The 22,859-nt window shown below is 48.5% G+C and overlaps 1 protein-coding gene and 1 long non-coding RNA gene across 6 annotated transcripts in view; one reads left to right on the forward strand and one right to left on the reverse strand.

Annotated features, from left to right (window-relative positions):
• aatk (apoptosis associated tyrosine kinase) overlaps window positions 1-21,699 on the forward strand; it is a 172,271-nt gene extending 150,572 nt beyond the window's left edge. For 3 of the 5 annotated variants that reach the window (XM_033044227.1, XM_033044230.1, XM_033044231.1), the window contains 5 exons: window positions 54-203; window positions 2,515-5,674; window positions 12,241-12,403; window positions 17,564-17,794; window positions 20,553-21,699. In XM_033044227.1, the coding sequence (XP_032900118.1) occupies window positions 54-203; window positions 2,515-5,674; window positions 12,241-12,403; window positions 17,564-17,794; window positions 20,553-20,581 (3,733 nt within the window). In that variant the 3' untranslated portion in view covers window positions 20,582-21,699. The remainder of the gene's footprint in view (window positions 1-53; window positions 204-2,514; window positions 5,675-12,240; window positions 12,404-17,563; window positions 17,795-20,552) is intronic. The other 2 variants (XM_033044228.1, XM_033044232.1) reach the window with 1 other exon arrangement.
• Window positions 7,027-22,355, reverse strand: LOC116987915. Its single transcript, XR_004415825.1, has 3 exons — window positions 22,345-22,355; window positions 18,528-18,533; window positions 7,027-7,174 (listed from the first exon to the last, which is right to left on the reverse strand). It is a non-coding gene; the product is annotated as an uncharacterized LOC116987915 (long non-coding RNA).
• Between the last annotated feature and the right edge of the window lie 504 nt (window positions 22,356-22,859).

Below are 22,859 nucleotides of genomic sequence, written 5' to 3' on the forward strand. Positions count from 1 at the left end.
TCCAGTTACCTGCCCCCTGAGTTGTTCCCATTGATGGTGATTCTTTCTGACAGGTCCCTGGGTGTTACCTTGTGGGAGCTGTTTGAGTTTGGAAACCAACCCTATCACCGCTGTTCCGATAAGGAGGTGCTCACCTATACCATCAAAGAGCAGCAGCTGAAACTCCAGAAACCACTGCTCAACCTTCCACTGTCTGAACGCTGGTAAGTCTGCCTCCGTAATGTATTTTCCGACTGTTTGCGTTGCAGAAAGGAAGGGGGCGTGGGGGGCGGGGGGGGGGGGGGGGGGGGGTGGTCGATCATTTAGAACAGAGTTCATGGAGAGTCTCCATGTCATACAGTGTTGAAACAAGCCCTTCGGCCCAACTTGCCCAGGCCCACCAACATGCCCATCTACACTAGTCCCACCTGCCTGTGTTTGGCCCTTATCATAAGTTCATGAGTCATAGGAGCAGAATTGGGCCATTCGGCCCATCAAGTCTACTCCGCCATTCGATCACGGCTGAGCTATCTTTCCCTCCAAACCCCATCCTCCTGCCTTCTCCCCGTATATCCCTCTAAACCATTTTCATTCAAAATACTGAGCATAAAGGCACTCCAGGCTTCCATCAGAATTCAAGCTGTAGACACAAGGACCTACAGATGCTGGTTTACCAAATAAAAGACACAAACTGTTGGAGTATCTCAGCAGGTCATGGAACGTGGAAACAGGCCCAGCTTGCCCACGCCGACAAACATGCCCCATCTACACGTCCCACCTGCCCGAGTCTTGCCTGTATCACTCTAAACCTATTCTATCCACATACCCGTATAAATGCTCAATGCTCTTAAGACAGTGGAATTGATTGTAGATTTTAGGAGAGCTCCCCATCCTCTCACCCCAACAACACCACAGTCACATCTGTGGAGTCTTTTAAGTTCCTGGGAACTTGTTAAGTGGGGGGCTACCATCGACTCCACAGTCAAAAAGGCACAACAGAGGATGTACTTCCTACGGCAGCTGAGGAAGCACAATCTGCCACAGGCAATGATGGTCCAATTCTACACGGCCATCGTAGAGTCTGTCCTCACCTTCTCCATCATGGTCTGGTTTGGCTCAGCCACCAAGCACGACACCTGGAGGCTGCAGCGAATCGTCCGATCAGCAGAGAAGGTTATTGGCTGCAACCTTCCCTCCATTGATGAACTGTACACTGCAAGGGCCAGGAAGCGAGCGGGCAAGATCATCTCTGACCCCTCTCACCCTGGCCACAAACTCTTTGAATCACTTCCCTCTGGAAGGCGACTCCGGACTGTCAAAGCTGCCACAGCCAGACATAAAAACTGTTTTTATCCACGAGTAGTTGCTCTACTCAACAGCCAAAAATCTGTAGCCTCCCTTTGATCTGTTATTTTGTTGGTTCACATGCTTGATCAATGGTGTTTTATCATTAATGTTTTATTATTATTAATGTTTAGTGTTTTTGGAGTCTTTCGTAACTGTCACTGTATGTCATGTTGTTACTTGTGGGCGGAGCACCAAGGCAAATTCCTTGTATGTGAATACTTGGCCAATAAACTTACTTACTTACTTATGTCTCTTAAACGTTGTAATATTACCTGCCCCAGAAATCTCCTCTTTGACTATAGGCTCACCCTTCCACGCTCCAGAGAAAACAATGGGGGTTTGTCCAACCTCCCCTGTCCAACATCCAGGCAACATTCTGGTGAACCTCTTCTGCATGTTCTCCATTCCTCATGAAAGGAATAGATCGGGTAGATGCACAGAGTCTCTTGCCCAGAGTAGGGGAATCGAGGACCAGGGGACATAGGTTCAAGGTGAAGGGGAAAAGATTTAATACGAATCTGAGGGGTAACTTTTTCACACAAAGAGTGGTGGGAGTATGGAACAAGCTGCCAGAGGAGGAAGTTGAGGCCGGGTCTATCCCACCATTTAAGAAACAGTTAGACAGGTACATGGATAGGACAGGTTTGACAATAGACAATAGGTGCAGGAGTAGGCCTTTCGGCCCTTCGAGCCAGCAACGCCATTCAATGTGACCATGGCTGATCATACCCGATCAGTACCCCGTTCCTGCCTTCTCCCCTGACTCCGCTATTTTAAAAGCCCTATCTAGATCTCTCTTGAAAGCATTCAGAGAACCTGCCTCCACCGCCCTCTGACGCAGAGAATTCCACAGACTCACCACTCTCTGCGAGAAAAAATGTTTCCTAGTCTCCGTTCTAAATGGCTTACTACTTATTCTTAAACTGTGGCCCCTGGTTCTGGACTCCCCCAACATCGGGAACATGTTTCCTGCCTCTAGCGTGTCCAAAGCCTTAAGGATCTTATATGTTTGGAGGGATATGGACCAAACGCAGGCAGGTGGGACTAGTGTAGCTGGGACGCGTTGGCCGGTGTGGGGCCTGTTTCCACACTGTATCACTCTATGACTCCATATGAGATTCTATGCTGTGATACTCCAACATTGAGTGTCTTTATTGTTCTGGTAACCCTCTGGTTGTGTGCTTGCAGGTACGAGGTGATGCAGTTTTGTTGGCTGCAGCCGGAGCAAAGGCCCACGGCGGACGAGGTCCACCTTCTCCTCAGCTACCTGTGCGCCAAGGCGTCCAGCGACGTGGAAGAGGAGTTCGAGAAGCGCTGGAACGCGATGAAGCCCGGTGGCTCCAGCTGCAGACGCGCCACCCAGCTCTCCTCCTTCCCCCTACTCGAGCAGTTCGGGCAGGATGGCTTCCACACCGAGGTGGACGACGTGCTGACCGTCACGGAGACCAGCCAGGGGCTCAACTTCGAGTACAAGTGGGACCGCAAGCCCGTCGAGAACTTCCAGCCGTCTCCGGTGGGTCTGGTGCAGGCAGGCTCCCAGTATCAGGAGATCTACTTCCCCAGCAGCGCCTCGGGGAGGCTGAGCCTCAGCGTGTCGCCCGTCTGCTCCAACTCCTTCTACGAGTCCAAGCAGCAGTGCAGCCTGCCGCAGAGCCTGGAGCCGCCCGGCGTGGTGCCGGTCATCAGTGCGCACAGTCCGTCGGTCACCGGCGAGTATTACATCCGCATCGAGGAGCCGAGCGACTGCAACATGGAGCTGGACTACACCATGTGCAGCTACAGCCCCGAGTGCCAACCGGAGTCATCCTGGCGAGGCTTCCAAGCCAGGGACACCATGATGGACAACGGGGACAACAGCCCCACCATCTCCCTGACCATGGAGCCTCTCCTGGGCCACGGCTTGTCCGGCGGCCAAGGTTCCTGGGAGAGAGAGCCCTATTTCACCCGCAGCAAGTCCGCCCAAGAGTTCTACCACACCTTCCCGGGAGATGAGGCCAACCAGTCCCTGTTGGCCAACGACAGCTGGAGAGGGGGGGACTCGGGAGAGAAGGGCTTCGTGGACCCTCTGGGGGTGTCACCCCTGGAGCTCGCCCCTTCCTTCGGGGACCCCGGTTCGCTCTTCATCGCCTCCTACGACCAGTTGGACGAGACCGGGTTGGCCAATGGGTACCAACCGGCGGCGGCGGCGCCAACCGAGCCCGCCTTGGACAATGCAAAGCCTCTCCCCAGCCGTGACCCCTGGCACCACGACATCACTCCCCAGCCACGGGAGAGCGCGTTTGAGGCGGAGGATGGGGACCTTCTGACCAGCGAGGTGGTACCGAGGGCGCTGAGCGGCGGGTTCGGCGGCGAGATGGCACCGCGCTCGCTGGAGCGGGACGGGCAAGACTCGGGATTTTTTGGTGGCAAAATCCAAGCGGACATTTCAGACATGGACCTGTCCAAGATGGGGATTCTGCCCCCCCTCTCCTTCTCCCACCCGCTGGAACCACTGGCCTCCAAGGAGAATGGGGGGTGCGAGGGGGAAGAGGGGTGCAGGGAAGGCAGTCGCCTCCTTACAGTGGGGGGGTGCGGGCACCCCCTCTCCAGCCCTGAAGCTCAGAGACAGTCTCCCGCGGAGTTGGGCCCAGAGGGGAGAGGGGACCTCCTTCCTGCCCGGACGCAGGCTTCGAGAGACGAGGAGTTTGTCGACCCTTTGTCGGGGCTGGTGGTGAAGAACTGCAGGAGCGCTGCCAACGGGGGCGAGACCTTGCCCGACCTAGACATCACCAAACCATCAACGGACAGCTCGGGCCACAGAGATCGCCCGGAGTCGCCCCAGGATTTCGCGCAGGTGGAGATCGCGGTGACGGACCTGACCATCGTCTCCCCGCCGTCTGAAACCGCCCCCAAAGGCCACGACATCTCCCCGGTCAAGACCCTGTCCAGCACCAGCTTCCCCGAGACCGACGTGGGCAGCGACGACGAGACGGATGTCACATCTGAGATATTCACCGACCTGGCGCCGGAGAGCGAGAGCTGCAGCGATCTGTTGGTGGCGACTTCTCACAAGTGCCTGCACAACAAGGTGGTGGGGACACCAGACTCGCTGGAGTCGCTGGACATCCCGTCCACGGGCAGCTCCTGCGACACATTCAGCCCCACCTCGCACTACGCCTCGCTGCAGCCCAGGGCCGCCGACAGCGGCTACGACACCGAGAACTTCGAGTCGCCCGAGTTCGTGTTGAAGGAGCCGGCGGAGCAGAAGGTGGGCGCGGGGATTGGCGAGGGAGCCGAGGACTTCGAGCCGCCCTCGCTGGAGGAGGAGGAGGAGAAGAGCTCCTGCCGGGACTCGGCTTACTTCTCGGACTATGACGCGGAGTCGGAGCGGTGCCCAGCAGCGCCGGAGTTGGACAGAGATGACCTCTTGGTGGAGATGCATGTGGCCAGCGCTCCTCCACCGCCGGTCAACGGGTCCTCACAGCCCAACCACGCAGTGGAGATGCCGGTCCATGCAATGGGTGAGGAGTCACAGCAGCGTTGCAACCCGACCCAGAGTCTTGCCAAGTTGGAGTCCACGGACATCGAGGAGATCTCCGACCAGGCCGAGATCCCAATGACCACCACCGGTTGCACAAGAACGGACCCAAGCGGCCACCCGGCGATCGGCGACAAGTTTGACCATCGGGGCAAGGACGGTGTTACGACGGTGGACTATTATGTTTGTAGGCAGATGTTTGATGAAAGAGTGGGCTTCGGCTCAGAGAGCGGAGATGGGTTGGTCCAGAAGAAGTGCAACTCAGAGAGACTGGCAGCTCTCCCCAAGAAGGGAGGCCACTACAAAGCACCATCGGGCTGCATCTTCGACGGCACGGAGTTGATTCTGGAGGAACAGTTGTCTGAGCCGGGGAACCAGAGGGGGGTGGGCTTCCACGGCGCAGCCGAGGTGGCGGCGAGGAAATTCCAGCCCTACTCCCTGAACGTGGAGGAGAGGCTGGAGAGATGCATCGTGCCCAAGATGCAGCTGGTGCAGCTGACCCTGGAGTTGCCCCCGCTCACCCTCAGCAAGGAACCCCGGCCCCCCTTCATCGGCGAGGAGGGGGAGGAGGAGGAGGGGGAGGGCGAGGAGGAGGAGGAGGAGGAGAGCGACGACTCGGACGAGGAGCTGCGCATCTACAACATCCAAGAGGACAGCGAGGAGGACGCGCCCGCCGTCCCCATCGTGGTGACTGAGAAAGACGATGGCAGGAACCTGCGCAGCCTGCTCAAGCTGCCCAACCTGATGTGTGACACCTACTGCGATGACCTGGAGAGGAAGAAAAAGGCCGTCTCATTCTACGACGACGTTACCGTCTACCTCTTTGACCAGGTAGGTCCCTGTTGTTATTCAAGTCAAGTCAAGCCACATTTATTTATACAGCACATTTAAAAAACAACTCTCGTTGGCCAAAGTGCTTTATATTTGTTATAAGAATAGCACAACAAAACAAACTACATACATATATACATGTAGCCCTCACTCAGAGGACGTCAGGAAAGGCTTGGGAGTTTCGATAAGTCTTTAGTCTTGACTTAAAAAGAGTCAATGGAGGGGGCAGTTCTGATGGGAAAGGGGATGCTGTTCCACAGTCTAGGGGCTGCAACCGCAAAGGCGCGGTCGCCCCTGAGCTTATGCCTAGACCGTGGGAAATTATTGGCGTGGTTTCCAATACTCAAAATTAACTCAGGCCACGCGGAGAATTATATAACCATATAACCATTACAGCACGGAAACAGGCCATCTCAGCCCTTCTAGTCCGTGCCGAACACTTATCCTCCCCTAGTCCCATCTACCTGCACTCAGACCATAACCCTCCATTCCTTTCCCGTCCATATAACTATCCAATTTATTTTTGATTTAAATCTTTTTATTTGAATTTCACAGCAATTTGCATACATACAATGATAACAGACAGTGACAGTCAAGGCATAATTGTGCAACAGTATGTAAGCGGCCCTCAAAGCCCTTACCCTTACCCACCCGAATCAGGTCGGAACCAAACGGGGACAAACAACGCTCACATACATAACACACACACAAATATGGTAAGATAAACGACAATTTATTTTTAAATGATAAAATCGAACCTGCCTCCACCACCTCCACTGGAAGCTCATTCCACACAGCCACCACTCTCTGAGTAAAGAAGTTCCCCCTCATGTTACCCCTAAACTTCTGTCCCTTAATTCTCAAGTCATGTCCTCTTGTTTGAATCTTCCCTACTCTCAGTGGGAAAAGCTTATCCACCTCAACCCTGTCTATCCCTCTCATCATTTTAAAGACCTCTATCAAGTCCCCCCTTAACCTTCTGCGCTCCAAAGAATAAAGACCTAACTTGTTCAACCTTTTGCAACCTCTTGAATTCTTCAAGAAGTTTAAACTTTTATTTGCAAATAAAAGCTGGATCACCCCCACGTCATCAGTCCACGTGGAGCTCTGAGTCTCAAACAAAGGATCATCTCTTTTTATACCATTTTCAACTCTGCATGCCCCACCCCTGTTACACTTCCATATACAACCATATGCCGACATTCCCTCATCATCAGCCAATCCCTTGCTCCCACTTATCTCCTCCTTCCCAGTACATGTCCATATTTGCAACTGATGTTGTCACATGACTCCCCCCTTGTGGCTCCTCGTCAGCCATGTGCTCTTGACTTCTTTGTTCAGAGCCGTTTCATTTTAACAAAGTGAAATCCAAGAAAAGTGGACAATTCCCAGAACCCAATTCTCAAAATATAAGAGATACAGTGGTCACTCAATTTATATAAACAAGACATTGTTCCCATTAAACTCTATACGTCTTGGGGAAGAATGTTACCTCTTAAACTATAGTCGTCGGTGACCCTCGGACTATCCTTGATCGCAATTTTTCTGGCTTTACCTTGCACTAAACGTTATTTCCTTACCATCCGTACACTGTAAATGGCTCAATTGTCTTTCCGCTGACTGGTTAGCACGCAACAAAAGCTTTTCACTGTACCCCGCTACACGTGACAATAAACTAAACTGTGTTCTGTCGAAGATTCAGTTTAACATTCTCATTGACTGCCTGCCTCAGTGTTTCAGCAAGTAACTAAAACTTGGTGGCGGCTTCTTGTTGGAATCCCCAGAGTTAGCGGTGACAATTTGGAGCATTCAACAAATGGCACATTTGTTAGACAGCATTAATAATATATAATTGTCTATTCATAACATCGACAAATGTGTTCCACGATTTAATTGATAAAAGGATTCATGATGTGTCAGGTCGCACCGTGAGAACTGGCCATCATGGCTGGTTCTCACGGTGCGACCTGACACAAGATGTCACAAGAGTGAAGTGGTCGTGGTCCAGCACGAGTTCCGCACGATATAACGGGGGGTAGATAAAGAGTTCCCACGGTACTCGGCAATTCTGTCATTTGTGCGAGTGACTTGTCCGTCTCCCGATCTTTCCCGTTAATCGTGAATGAACATCGTGGACTGTAGTGTAGTTAATCACGTGGCACAAATTATGTCACTTTTTTTCACACACTATATAAATATCCTCCGTTCGTAGAATTGGCTCATTTGCAGACATGCCTATACAAAGTTGGTTCGAGTACAGGCTGGTTGTTATTTTCATTGACGCGCTGTATGCATTAGCGCAACATGTGCATCGAAAACGCTTGCGTGAAGGCAGAAGGGTGAGATTAATTAAAAAGAGAATTAAGAGGAAGTTTCACTGGGTTAAGCCCATGTTTCAAAGGAGACCTCAATTTGAACAATAAGAGCAACTGCTTAATGTGCTGTGCGAAGAGGATAAAAGTGCATTCAAAAACTTTGTCAGAATTTCACCCGAGCTCTTTAATGAGTTAAAGAATAATTTGGGACCTCTGCTGAAGAAGACTGACACTGTAATGAGAAAGGCACTGGAACCAGGGTTGCGCATAGTAATCACCCTCCGCTACTTGGCCTCAGGCGATTCTTATAAAAGTCTGTCTTACAACTTTCTTGTCGCCACCAACAGCAACTGTGGTATTGTCCGAGAAACCTGTGAGGCGATCATCCAATTTTATTCAGCTGAAGTGATGGAATGCCCCAGTACACCAGATGCGTGGAAGAGAGTTGCACTGGGGTTTGAAAACAGGTGGAACTTTGCTCACACATGTGGGGCTTTGGATGGCAAGCATGTGGCAATTCGTAAACCACCCGGAGGTGGCTCAAATTATTTCAATTACAAGAAATTCCACTCAATTGTACTCATGGCGGTGGTTGATTATAACTACAACTTCCTGTATGTGGATGTGGGCACACCTGGAAGTGTTGGTGATGGCCGGATTTGGAGAGAAACCTTGCTTGGAAAGAAAATGGAAGGTGGAACAGCAGGCATGCCTGATCCAGAACCTCTGTCAGGAGAAGACAGCCCGGACATCCCATATGCGATGGTTGCTGATGAAGCCTTTGCACTACGGCCCTGGATTATGAAGCCATATCCACAGAGGAATCTAACTAGGGAACAGAGGATCTTCAATTACAGGCTGTCAAGGGCCAGGAGGGTAGTAGAAAATTATTTTGGCATCTTGGCAAACAGATTTAGATGCTTGCTCAAGACAATGGAGCAGAGGCCCAAGAATGTGGAGAGTATAGTATATGCAGCATGTGTTCTGCACAACCTGATCCGAATGAGAGGTGCAGCTGCTGGATCAGCAACATCCATCCAGGACGGTGACATAGTGGACAGTGACACAGGGGAAGTAACACTAGGTGCTTGGAGAAGTGGTGCGAACAAGTTGAAAATGGTCTCACTGCAGCGTTTGAAAGGTAACTCGGGCACATCCAGTGTGAAAGAGCAAAGAGACCATCTCTGCGCTTACTACAATTCACAATTGGGGAGTTTGCCGTGGCAGGACAGCTATATTGATGGGTAGCCGACCACAGGAACACTACTGCATGTTATAAGCTGACTTCCTAGTGTTGTCCTCTGAAAAGTGCTTCCTATAAGATGTTCGTCCGCAAAACCTGCCGATTAGAACATTGCATTGTCCCTTTAAATGCCTGAGTTCACGCTTGTAGCGGAGGTTGATGGATATAATGTGTTTTAAATAATCTCGCGTGCCTCATTTGTTGTATTTCGTGTTTGCGAGGCCCTTTTACAGACAAATGTTTTGTGTGATGCATCTCCTCTCACTATGTGACAGAATTAGTCTTCTTATATTGTCAAATAGGAATAAAGCCTTTGTGTCACATTTACCGTGCTGATTGTCTTATTTCATTTTCTACCAAGAGGTGAAGAACACGTTTAAATAGCTGAACATTTCAGGGTCCTGCACACTCAAAAATGTAAATGAGTGAAAATGTGATTATATCACCTCCATTAAGGTATTTTGTGTTTCAGCATGAGAGGGATTATAACATTAGAGACATTCATCTTGTAGTGATGTATTAATGACGATTTGCAGACATCAAGCTGATAGTAAAAAATAAATTTATTTAGCAGTGAGGTAAACAAGCAATGACAATCAAAATGCTGAGGTAAAAGCTTTATCACACTTCAGGATATAATAAAATGTGGAGCCACCAACATGAGCATCACATCACCACTCACATGAGCACCCGGGATACTCCGCAGCCTTCGTCTCCAGCAGGTTGCGCTTTCTCTCCCTATTTCTATAATCCTCTCTGGATTTGTCATAGAGAATCTCATTGCATTGGTACCACTCCACCAGTTCCCCCTCTTGTTCCCTGTTGAAGTTATATGGCCTTACCTTCTGCCATCTTCCCTTTATGTTATCGTCTGCTGAGGCTATTGGGGAGGCAACAGCTACTGGGGAGGCAATCTCAAATCCACCTTGATCACCCTCTCCCTGCTCCAAGGAGCCCACAGGCAGTGGTATCTCTGGCATCTCCTCTTGCCTCTCCACCTGTCTCTCTTGCTGAGTCTCCTCCTCATTTACCTGCCTGGCTAAAAACTTTCTGACTTTCTTTGACCCCTTTCTTTGCGCTTTTCTGAGAGGCATCTCTGCAAGTCTTACTGTGAAAAAGATTCTCAAACAATGACAATTAGGTGGGACGTCCTCGATGGACACATGGTCCATTGGCGATATTGAGACCACCTTTTTTTACTCACCTTATGTCCCCTCTGTCAAGCTTCCGGGTTTACCGTTCGCAGGAGTTCCCACGGTACCCGCAAGAGTCATTACGGATATCGCACGGAAATCGCATTGGCATCTGCGTTCATACAATGTTGCAACGCTGCTCAAGTCACTCTTGGAGAAATTCAAAATTTTTGAATTTTCTCCCGACCTTACAAAGTTACACGACTACCTGCCGTTAGCGCCACGGAGGTCCTCGGTGGTCCACGAATGCCGTACTGCTATCGCAGAAGGTTCCCACGATGTTAAACTCTTGTTAAGTCTTGCTTCAGGTCGCACAGTGAGAAAGCCCTTTTAGTGTTTGGTGCATTACTTTGGCTAAACCTTGTAACGTGTTCTGAATTGATATTTATTGAATGCATACATTAATGGTTGAGATTAAAACGGCTGCAGTCTGAATAATCTAATGTGCCTGCAGTAGTTTAATTTAGTTTAGTTTAGTTTAAAGATACAGCGTGGAAACAGGCCCTTCGGCCCACTGGGCTCATGCCATCCATGCCGTACGCTAGCTCTATCCTACACACTAGAGAAGCCAATTAACCTACAAACCTGTACGTCTTTGGAATGTGGGAGGAAACCGGAGCACCCGGAGAAAACCCACGTGGTCGCAGGGAGAACGTACAAACTCCATACAGACGGCACCCGTAGTCAGGATCGAACCCAGGTCTCTGGTGCTGTACGGCAGCAACTCTACCGCTGCACTACTGTAAAGTACTCTGCGTATTTACTTATTTGGAAATTGGCCTCAATGAAGGGACAAAACACGAGGAGCAGTACCGATATAGTACCGATGGATTTTACCTGACACTAAATAATATCCCCTTTTTCCTGTATCTGTGCAGTGTGGATGGCTTGATTGTAATCATGTTTAGTCTTCTGCTCGACTGGACAGCAGGCAACAAAACAGTTTTTAGCTGTACCTCGGTACACATGACAATAATAAACTGAGCCAAAGTAGACAAAACTGTGATACAGGGTGGAAACAGACCCTTCAGCCCACTGTGTCCATGTCAACCATTGATCGCTCGTTCACCCCGGTTACCCCTGGACTCCTTTTTAAAAAATATTTTTATTAGAAGTACTGTACAATAGTTTGACATGAATAACATATTACATTCCGTGTACAACTTCTTATTTTAAATTTAATAGTAAAAAAAAGAGTAAGGAAAGCAAGAAAGAGAGAGAAAGAGAATATTATATAAAGTAGTGATATTGTTAGTACGAGAAGAAATAGAAAAGAAAGAGCCCATGGGGCTGTATAGCCCGAAATAGAAAACAAAGAAGTGAGGAGAAATAAGAAAAAAGAGAAAAAAAGAGAAATGGACTCTTGAGGGCTGATACTCTGACAGTGCGAGCCGCAGATGTTCAATGAGATGTTAAACGTGGCACAATGTCAAATTGGATCCCACCCACGTGACGGAAAGCAATGGTGACGTCTCTGGCGACGCGACCATTGTTCAACGTCCAACTCTCGTCCGCTTGCGTAGGTTGACGGCCTCGTGTCTCCAGTCGAACCCTGGTGGCCCTCCTCCATTGGCCCTGAAACACCTTCAGGTGTGGTGGGAGTGACACGAGGTGCGGGTGTCAGAAGTTATGGGGGAGACGGCAGGAGGATGGGGTTGAGAGGGAAAGATAGATCAGCCATGATTGAACGGCAGCATAGATTCGATGGGCCGAATGGCTTAATTCTGCTCCTGTGACTAATGACGTTGTGAAGAACGTTGCTGCACCAATGCAGAAGTTGTTGAAACGCATTTAAATGTCTGTGTTTTATTCCAGGAGAGTCCGACAGGGGAACTAAGTGAGCAGAACATTCCAGATGTTGACCCAGCCCGGCCCCACCTACCTGACCATTTGCAGGACAAGAGCACCAACATCTCTGTGGTATCGGAGAGACAGAAGGGCACCAGTGATCCTTCACCCCGAAACTTCGCTGAAGAAAGTAATGTGAATTTCATGAGCAGCTCACTTGATTAGTACGGGTGTCAGGGGTAATGGGGAGAAGGCAGGAGTGGGGAGATAGATCAGTCATAATTGAATGGCGGAGTAGACTTGATGGGCTGAATGGCCTAATTCTGCTCCTATAACTGATGAATTTACGGTAGTGTTTCAGGGTAGTTAGTCATTGATCGATTGATTAAAAGATACAGCATGGAAACAGTCCCTTCGGCCCACTAATCCATGCTGACCATTGATCATCCATTCACACTAGTTCTATCAGCTATGATCAAATGGCAGTGTAGACCTGATGGGCCAAATGGCCTAATTCTGCTCCTATGTCTTATGGTCTATGTTATCCTCCTTTCGCATCCACTCCCTACACACTCGGGGCAATTTACAGAAGCCAATTAACCTACAAATCCACATGTCTTTGGGATGTGGGAGGAAACTGGAGCACCGGAGAAAATCCACGCGGTCACAAGGAGAACGTGTAGTTTCCACACAGACAGTACCCGGGGTCAGGATCGAACCTGGGTCTCTGGTGCTGTGAGGCAGCAGCTCTACCACCATGCCACTGTGCTGCCCCTGTGCTGCTTACAGTACGGGCATATACAATGTCCCATTTGAGAATGGCAAGGGAAGAGTTTAGTTTATTATTGTCACGTGTACCGAGGTACAGTGAAAAGCTTTTGTTGTGTGCCGGTTTCCTCCCACACTCCAAAAACGTGCGGGTTTGTACGTCAACTGCATTCGGTAAAATTGTAAATTGTCCCTAAGGTGTAGGATGGAACTGGTGTATGGGTGATGGGTGTTGGAGTGGGCTCGGTGGTCCGAAAGGCCTGTTTCTGCACTGTATCTCTAAAGTCTAAAGCCACCTCAACATAGCGGCATTGGTGCCAAACATGATGTCAAGATAAACATGATCCATATCCCATAGACCAAAAAAGACATTGTGCTGAAGTAACTCAGCGGGTCAGGCATATTCTTTGGAGAACATGGATAGGCAACATTTCAGGTCGGAACTCTCCTTCAGACTAAAGAAGGGCTCCGACTCGAATCGTCGCCTATCCATAGTTTCAGAGACAGACACAAAAAACTGGAGTAACTCATAAGGACAGGCAGCATCTCTGGAGAGCAGGAATGGGTGACGTTTCGGGTCGAGACCCTTCTTCAGAAAAGTCACCCATTCCTTCTCTCCAGAGATGCTGCCTGTGCCACTGTGATACTACAGCTTTTTGCGTCTATTTTCAGTTTAAACCAGCATCTGCAGTTCCTTCCTACACTACCCATAGTATCATTCATCTCCTTAATATTATCTCCCTCAAGGGGAACAACACTAGCTTCTCCAAACTAGCCTCATGGTCAACATCTCACATCCTTTTTATGAATGAGTTTGGTGAGATATGTTATTCAATCTCTTTCAATCATTTTCCCAGCCATTTCAGGCCATAATCTTCTCTTGGCTGCCCCCTGTTGGGCTGTTGCCTGTACACCACTTGCTGAAATCATGTCCACTCCTGAGTTGAGTTCAGTTTACTATTGTCATGTGTGGTGAGGTACAGTGAACAGCTTTTGTTTGTGTGCTATCTTGTCAACGAAAAGACCAGACGTGAAAACCATCGTTGTCCACAGTTACAGGGTAAAGGGTACAACATTTAGCACAAGATAAATTCCAATTAGAGTTAGTTCAAAGGTCTCCAATGAGGCCAGGACCACTCTCCGGTTGTGGTAGGATGGTTCAGTTGCCTGATAACAGCCGGGAAGAAACTGTGCCTGAATCTGGAGGTGCGAGTTTTCAAGTTTCTGTACCTCTTGCCCGATGGGAGAGGGGAAGAAGAGGGAGTGACTGGGATGAGACTGGTCCTTGGTTTTGCTGCTGGCCTCGCTGGGGCAATGTGACGATGCAGATGGGATCAATGGAAGGGGGAATAGAAAACCTCGGGTTCGATCCTGACCTCAGGTACTGTCCGTGTGGAGTTTGCACACTCTCCCCACGGCGTTGCTGTTCCTTTCCCCACGCCCATTTCACATCTTTGTGTAGCAGATGATGTAGTGGCTTTAGCACAGTTGCTAAATCTGGAAGGACTCGTGCATAGAACTGCACCATCCCAAGGAATGATCGTAGCTCTGACACATTGTTGGGTTTTGGAGCATTCACTATTGCTTCCACTTTCGCCTTCACAGGGTGAAGTCCGTTGGCATCTACTTTGAGTCCAAGGTAGACCACCTCTGACTGCGCAAATGCACATTTACTTTGTCGCAGTTTGACATTGTGGCAGTTCAGTCGTGTGAGAATTTGCTCGAGGATTTCCAGATGTTCTACTATGCCCTCTGTGAATATCAGTAGGTCATCCTGGTTGCACACACAGTGTGGAATGCCTTGTAACATTTTGTCCGTGACAGACGGGAACATTTTCGGGGAGGATTTCACACTGTAGGGCAGCTTTGTATGTGAATACAAGCCCTTATATGTGTTGATAGTCAAGTACTGCTGACTTTCCTTGTCGACATTGAGTTGGGCGTAAGCGTGAGACAAATCCAGTTTAGTGAAGACTCTTGCTCCGCTAAGTTCTGCGTAATGACCTTGCGAGGTTGGTAACGGATATTGTTCGTCATCAATGGTTGATTGTGACTTTGTAGTCACCACATAGTTGAACAGTTTTGTCAGCCTTGGGTACGGCCACAATTGCCGTTGCCCAGTTACTCTGGTCTGTCTTCACTAGTACTCCATTCCGCTCTAACCTGTCGAGTTCTTCCTCCACTTGTTGCTTTAGTGCATATGGTGCAGGTCTTGGTTGACAATACACAGGTCTCACATCTTGCTTAAGTCGAGTGTGTGCAGAGTACCCTGTTATTCCCGTGTAACTGTCGGCAAAAATGTTTGCATGTTTGCTGATGTTTTCAAGACGTGATTGGGACAAATCGATGCTGAAAATGTTCTTCCAGTCTAATTCTATTCTACTCAGCCAATCCTTTCCAAGGAGGGTTGGTTTATTTCTGTAGCTGGCCACTATGATGGGCAGTGTTACTGACTGACCATTATGCTGAACTTTGCAGTTCATTTGTCCACATGTCTCCAAAACTTTGCCCGAGTAGGTTCTCATCTTGACCTTACTCTCAAACAATGGTGTCTGTGGGAACTTTGTTTCATACAGGTCTCTGCTCATGACCGAACAATCTGTTGCCGTGTCAATACACATATCGATTAGCTGTTCATTTATCAATAGTTTAGTTCGAAAGTCCTTGCCTTGGCTGGTTGTAGGCTTATCGATGTTGGTTGCATAAACGGTGTACAACCCAAGTTGATTTCCATCTGGGTTCACCTCCAAGTTGTGAACTCCTCTCTGGCGTTGTCACTTGATTCCCGCAGATTGTTGGTTTCCTGTTTTAAGCTTGGCCCAACATGCTGAGGTGATATGGCCTTTCTTCTGGCAGTTATACCACTTGGCCATTTTGAACTGACAAAACTGGGATCTTGGTTTGGCCATAGGCACTGCCTTGTGACTGTAAACGGCCACTGCAGTCCGTGGTGGACGAAACTCGCAAGCATTCTTTGATGCCATCTCCATTGTGGTAGCAATCTTGCATGCTTTCTCGAATGTATGGTCTGGAGTGTTCATGAGTTTGGACTGAATTCGTTCATCCACTAAACCACAAACTAATCTGCCGCGTAGTGCACGTCCGAGAAAGGTTCCAAAGTTACTGTGCAAAGTTACATACTCTGCAATTTCCAGAGGCTTTGGGTTGAAGTGCACCTCCAACTTCTTCATAATGTCATTGAATGGCAAGTCTTTTGCCTTTATGGGCACAAGGAGATTCACGATTGTGCCGTTCACTTCAGGACCAATCTCCGTGATCAGAATCGCTTTCATGCATTCGATAATGGCCTTATTTGTTTCAGTCACTATCTCTCCTTCACCACTAATCTCCATTATGTTGTTTGCCGTGAAAAACATGTTTGCTCTCTCCATATAGAAGCTGAACGGCTCGTTACTCTTGTCACAAGTGCCAAGGTTTCCGATATAGCCCGTGGACGCTGCCATCGTGTCGTTCTCTTTTTTTTTAGAGTCCGTTCAAAAACCCCGAATTCCTGTCTGTTCTGGTGTAACAATTCACCTAAAACTTAACTGTACAAAGGCTATTCAGCTTAAGGAACTTGACAAATAAAACTCAGTCTAAAATGTTATACAATCCCAAGGACGGCATCTTGCCACGTAGACACAACATAGAGATAGCCTGACAAACCCTTGCCGATTTGTACAACTGCTGTTTTAAACTACAGTCCCCTGCATAGAAGGATCTGCGGCCTATCGTGTCCAGCTCGCAAATAATTGCGACACAACTCCGTATTTACTGTTTAAAATGTTAAACAATACTGCATGTTGCAAAACAGTCCTGCACTGTTTTTAAAGGACGAACTCTTATCCCATCCTCATCGCCAATTTTGTTATATTCCGGACGGCAAAATGAATAACAACTTACACGCAGGTTGCCTGGATCACGAGAGAGAGCTTTGTTACCCAACATTCCCTGCTTATATTAAACACCAACTCATTAACATATACATGAATTTGTATGAATACATTACAATTATCGATTAAACATGTGAATTAAGTAAAATACCAGAGTAAAAGGAGGCTACAGATTTTTGGTTATTGAGTAAAGCTACTATTCATCGAAAAAAGCTGTTTTTATGCCTGGCTGTTTCAGCTTTGACAGTCCGGAGTCGCCTTCCAGTGGAAAGTGACTCAAAGAGAACTAAATTAGAGTAATCTAAACTAAACCAAACTAATCTAAACTAAACTAAACCAAACTACACTATGCTAAATGTGTAAGAAGGAACTGCAGATGCTGGTTTAAACCAAAGATAGACACAAAAAGCTGGAGTAACTCAGCGGGACAGGCAGCATCTCTGGAGAGAAGGTATGGGTGACCTTTCGGGTCGAGGACCTGTCCCGCTGAGTTACTCCAGCTTTTTGTGTCTATCTACACTATACTAATTGTGACAAACACTCGCAAGGGGAAATTGTTTCATGCAGTAATTATTATTGGTGTTGAAGTGTCAGGCGACAGTGGAGAGATTAGGTCAGTGTTTTCAGATGACGGTGAAGAGCTTTGAAGACTGATTTATCTGCCCCTCTCGCCTTCCTCTCTGCCACAGGCGGCGGCTTCGAATGGGACGATGACTTCCCTCTGGTGTCAGTCAAGTCGTCCTTGGTGACGGAAGGGTCCGTGCTGCCCGCGGACCCTGCCTCCGCCGGCAGTTCCCCGGGGTCCGAGCAAGGCCCGGCGCATCAGACACGCTTCTCCCGATTCACCGTCTCTCCCGCCACCCTCTCGAGGTTCTCCATCACACACGTATCAGATTCAGACATCGGCCCAGCAGGAGGTAAGCTGCCCTCCCTCACAACCCACCTCCCACCTCCGTGGGAGATTTTAACAATGACTTAAATACTTTCCCAAAGAAGTACCAACGGACGAGAGTTGAGTACCTGTACTAGTTTCAAAGTCGTCTTGTTGAGTCTCATTGTCTGTAACTCGTTTTCACCTAGCACACAGCTAACAATGGCCTGTTTCCATCATCATTGTTACTTGTTTGCATATCTTATATATACTCTGTGTTAATAACACCATCTAAACCAGCAGGGGGTGCCGCACGATTGGCAGCCTCACCAACAGTCTGTCTGTTTTTCGTCTTTTTTTTGTTATTTTTAGTGTGTTTTAAAAGTTTGTGTAAATGTTGTCTGGTTTGTTTTATGTGGTGGGTGCAGGAGGGGGTTGGTGGAAACTTTCATTCAGTCTCTTACATTGCTGGAGTTGCGATTGTTTTCCGGATCGTGTCTCCGGTCGCTCTGCGGCCTAACGTCTTGGATCCGGCGGCCTTGCTCGGGACCGGCTTTGAGCCCCATCACGGAGCCTGGACTTACCATTGGAGCCGATCCCTCGCCTGGGATCGCTCCAACCGCGGCCTGCGGTCTTTACCATCGCAGTCTCGGGTAGAGACCGTAGATGTCGGCAGCTCCAACAACGCAGAAGCCCCGACGCGGGGTCAGATCGCCCGCCGCGGGGGAGCTGAGATTCTTCCCGATGCAGGAGCTTGATCGCCCCGACACGGAGGGCCCGACCTCCGGCTACGGGAGCCAAGATCGCCCCGGCAACGGAAGGCTCGAGGCCCCCGACCGCGGGAGAACAAAGAAGGGAAGAGATTGAACTTTTTGTTTCGCCTTCCATCACAGTGAGGAATGTGGAGGAGTCACTGTGGGGGATGTTTATGTTAAAATGTATTTTGTGTGTTCTGTTGCTTTTTATTAGCATGACTGACTTGGCAAATGAAATTCCTCGTATGTTGCAAAACATACTTGGCTAATAAAGTATTATTGTATTGTAATGGTAAATCACCATCTATACCTCTCTCATTTCCCTTACTCCTGACTCTCAGTCTGATGAAGGGTCTCCACCCGAAACGTCACCCATCCCTTTTCGCCAGAACCTTTTTTCACAGAGTGGAAATGTCAAAGACGAGATTTAGCTGGTGAACCTGGATAGGTGGCATTTCAGGATCAGACGGTCTGAAGAAGATTCCCAATGCAAAACGCTACCTATCCATTCCCACCACAGATACTGCCTGAGCCGCTGAGTTACCTCAGCACTTTGTGCTTTACCCAAGACTCCAGCATCTGCAGTCTCTTGTGTCCACACATTATACTATACTTGAATATAATAATGTATTCATATTGTGGGTCGAGCAACCTGCTGCTGTGCTGTCATGTTTAGTTTAGTTTAGAGATACAACATGGAAACAGTCCCTTTGGTCCACCTAGTCCAGGCTGTACACTAGTTCCATCCTACACACAAGGGACAATTTTATCAAAGCCAATTAACCCACGAATGTGCACGTCTTTGGAATGTGGGTGGAAACCGAAGCACCCGGAGAAAACCCACATGGTCACAGGGAGAACGGATCAACTCCATACAGACTGACAGCACCTGCAGTCGGGATTGAACCCGGGTCTCTGGCGCTGTAAGGCAGCAACTCTACCGCTGCACCACCCTGCCGCCCATGTACGTAATGCTCTATGTACAAAGGATGGAGCAAAGAGAAAGATGGGAGAGTGCAAAATATAATTTCTCATCGTTTCCCAACTCCTGAACCAGAATAGACACAAAATGCTGGAGTAACTCAGCGGGTTGGGCAGCATCTCTGGAGAAAAAGGATGGGTTACGTTTTGGGTCGGGACCCTTCACCAGACTCAGTTGCGTCGAGTTACTCCAGCACTTTGTGTCTATCTTTGGCATAAACCAGCATCTGCAGTTCTTTGCTTCTACATCCTGAACCAGATTGCCTGATCATTGACAGAGCTGTTCGTGAGAGCTGTCCTGAACTACTAGCTACCAAAGATCCTATAGCAGAGCAAGATAGACCACTCCTGCTAAATGCAATGGGCTGACGTGTAGTACGGAACGGAACGGAACGTGGGCCATTTTTTCATCCATTTCCGTAACCGGACCCAACCCGACTCGCAGTGTAATCAACGTTGCGGGGGAACAGTTTGTGTTAATAAATTTAAATTCTGAAAATGAGGAGAAGATTTTTACCAAAGAACTTTTATTTTTACGAGGATGTTTCCATAACCGGCTTCCGTCTCCGCACTATTATCCTATGGGATTATGGTGCGGAGACGGAAGCCGGTTACGGATATGGGGCCGAAAATGACCCATGAATCTGCCCATGACCGTACTACGTCTTTTTCGTCGAGTGGACTATCTTGCTCGCTATAGGATCTTTGCTAGCTACCTCTTTGATGACCCTCGGACTATCCTTGACTGGAATTTGCTAGCTTTACCTTGCACTAAACGATGTCCCCTTATCATGTAAATGGATCGATTGTAGTCATGTGTTGTCTTTCCGCTGACTGGTTAGCACGCAACAAAAAGCTTTTCACTGTACCTCGGTACACGTGACAATAAACTAAAACTGAAAGTGAACTGTTCTTGCCGTGCATAAACCGGCTGCTGCAACAGTGGCCACACATCGGAAAGCATCTCGTTCACTGCCAAGCGCTGTGGACCAGAGCAGAGTCTAAACTTCACTTGGACGTTCCTGTGGATAGCAGTGACGCTAACCTCTCTTCTCCCCTCATTCCCCACAGGCAGCGCTGAACGTGGTGAGAGGGAATGACTGGTGAGTCCACGGATGGAACTCTTGTTTTATTTTTCGTGGGGAATTAATATCAAAATGGACAAGACCTGACCAGAAAAGGAATTGCAATCAAATGCTTCACTCGATGACCTGCCCTGGAATCGATGGGACAAATTGATGGCGAGTTTTGGCTGCCAGCGCGTACGGGCGCCGCACTGTTTCCAGTACTGGGTGGGTGACTCAGTCCTTCCCCTCTCCAGTTTGGATCCTCTCGTCCCGGTTCAGTCGGGACTTCCTCAACACCGATATCGTCACGGCAGGCCAACCTGATCCCGAATTTCTGCTGGTGCCCACCCCCTCTCCCTCTCCCCAAACTCCCCTTGGGACAAGTGGGTCGGGTTACGCCAGAAGAAGGAGGCATCTTGGAACTGGAGGAGACCACCCACACGCCGCCAGCAACACGCCTGCCCCGGGGAAGGGACCTGATATTTAACGTGTGACCCAACTGTGAGGGTTTCCAGAAAAAACAAGACACTGTAGACAGTTTGGCCACCATTTATATCGAACCACGTCTTGCAAATAACACCATCCGCTTATAGACACCGACCCCCGAGGCCCACAGCAAGATGTGCTTGGATTAAGCTATTTATTAACCATTTACTGCTCACATCAACCATGCCTCACAGTGTTCAATCCACAGTATTTAGTGTTGCGCCTTTATGCGTTTGATATTGAATAGTGTAGGAGGCCAGTTAAACTGCAATCTCTATACTATTTTTGTAAAACCAGTCAAACTACTGATGAATATATTGTAAATGTTGCCAAAGAGATGTAAAAGATTGTGCAGCTCTGAGCGGTGTTAGTTGCTTCCTGTACGGCTTCAAGCTTCAGTGTCTCGGTATAAACTCTGGAAAGATGCATACACGCACTTTCTGCCCATCCTTTTGCTTCTCAATTGATGCAACATCTATTCTATAACAAAAGATTAACCAGTTGCATGACATCAGTAAGGGGGGCTATCTTTTTAAGTGTTACAACTCTTAGTATTCTGTTAACTGATCAAAACGGGTCATTACCGCTAGTCAATGTTTTATTTCCATCTAGTTACCAGCATGTGGCTTAAATTACCATACTAATAAACTTTTTATGATATCTTATATTTGCTTTTCTTTCCTTCCTAAGGGGGCCTGTCCCACTTACCCGACTCTTCCGGCAACTGCCGGCACCCGTCATAGGTCGTTGCAGGTTGCCGAAATTTTTCAACATGTTGAAAATCCAGCGGTGACCAGAACAAGGTACGACTCTTTGGGCGACTACTCGCGACCATACAGGCTTCACCCCGCGACATGTCGCCTGTATGGTCGTGAGCAGTCTCCTCAGTCGCCCAAAGAGTCGTAGCGTCTTTCTGTTCGCCGCTGGATTTTCAACATGTTGAAAATTTTCGCCTATGACGGGTGCTGGCAGTCGCCGAAAAAGTCGCGTAAGTGGGACAGGCCCATAACTTCTTAGTTCTCATGGTGAGAACGCCTCGTATCCTGTGACCACTTCTGCCCTTCTACGATCTCCCATCCTTCCCCCGTCCCGCCAAACCAAACGCAGGGACTCATTAGAAGTCTCCGTTTATTTTAAGTTGAAAGATACAGCATGGATAACACGATGGAGTAAATCAGTGATTATGACCCTCAAAACACAAAAAAAAACAGTGTCAACTGCCAGCGCGAAGGGTAAATGCTCCAATCAGAAGCTCAAACTGACAAACGGATCTGGTGTTGTCGGACCTGGAGCCGGAAATCCAGGTTTACATCTAAAGACACAGAGTACTGGAGTAACTCAGCGAGTCAGGCAGCATCTCTGGAGAACATGGATAGGCCCAAAAGAGGTCTTGGCCTAAGACGTCGCCTATTCATTTTCGCCAGAGATGCTCCCTGACCTAATCCAGCACTTTTTGTCTTTTTTTGTACACTAACATCCTTTTTCAACACTCCAGATGTGAATCTGGATGCAACACGCTCTCCGAGCACTGGGAATATGAACGACAGCAACAGGGACTAGTTTAGTTGGCATGGACTAGTTTAGTTGGCATGGACTAGTTGGGCCGAAGTGCCTGTTTTCCGTGCTGTGGCCCTATAATAATTGTGGAATGGCCAAGATTAATGTAACACTAAAGCTAACACTACAGCCATGCATAGTCTTTGCGACAAATGAAATTCTGACCAAATAGAAATGATATCATCTACAGCCTCTCACCTTCTCAGCTTCGCCCCAGAGGCTGACTCCCTGGTGCAGTGGCGAGGGAGTACTGCCCATTCAGATGGAT

The sequence above is a fragment of the Amblyraja radiata genome, chromosome 26, assembly GCF_010909765.2.
Source record: "Amblyraja radiata isolate CabotCenter1 chromosome 26, sAmbRad1.1.pri, whole genome shotgun sequence".
Classification (NCBI taxonomy): domain Eukaryota; kingdom Metazoa; phylum Chordata; class Chondrichthyes; order Rajiformes; family Rajidae; genus Amblyraja; species Amblyraja radiata.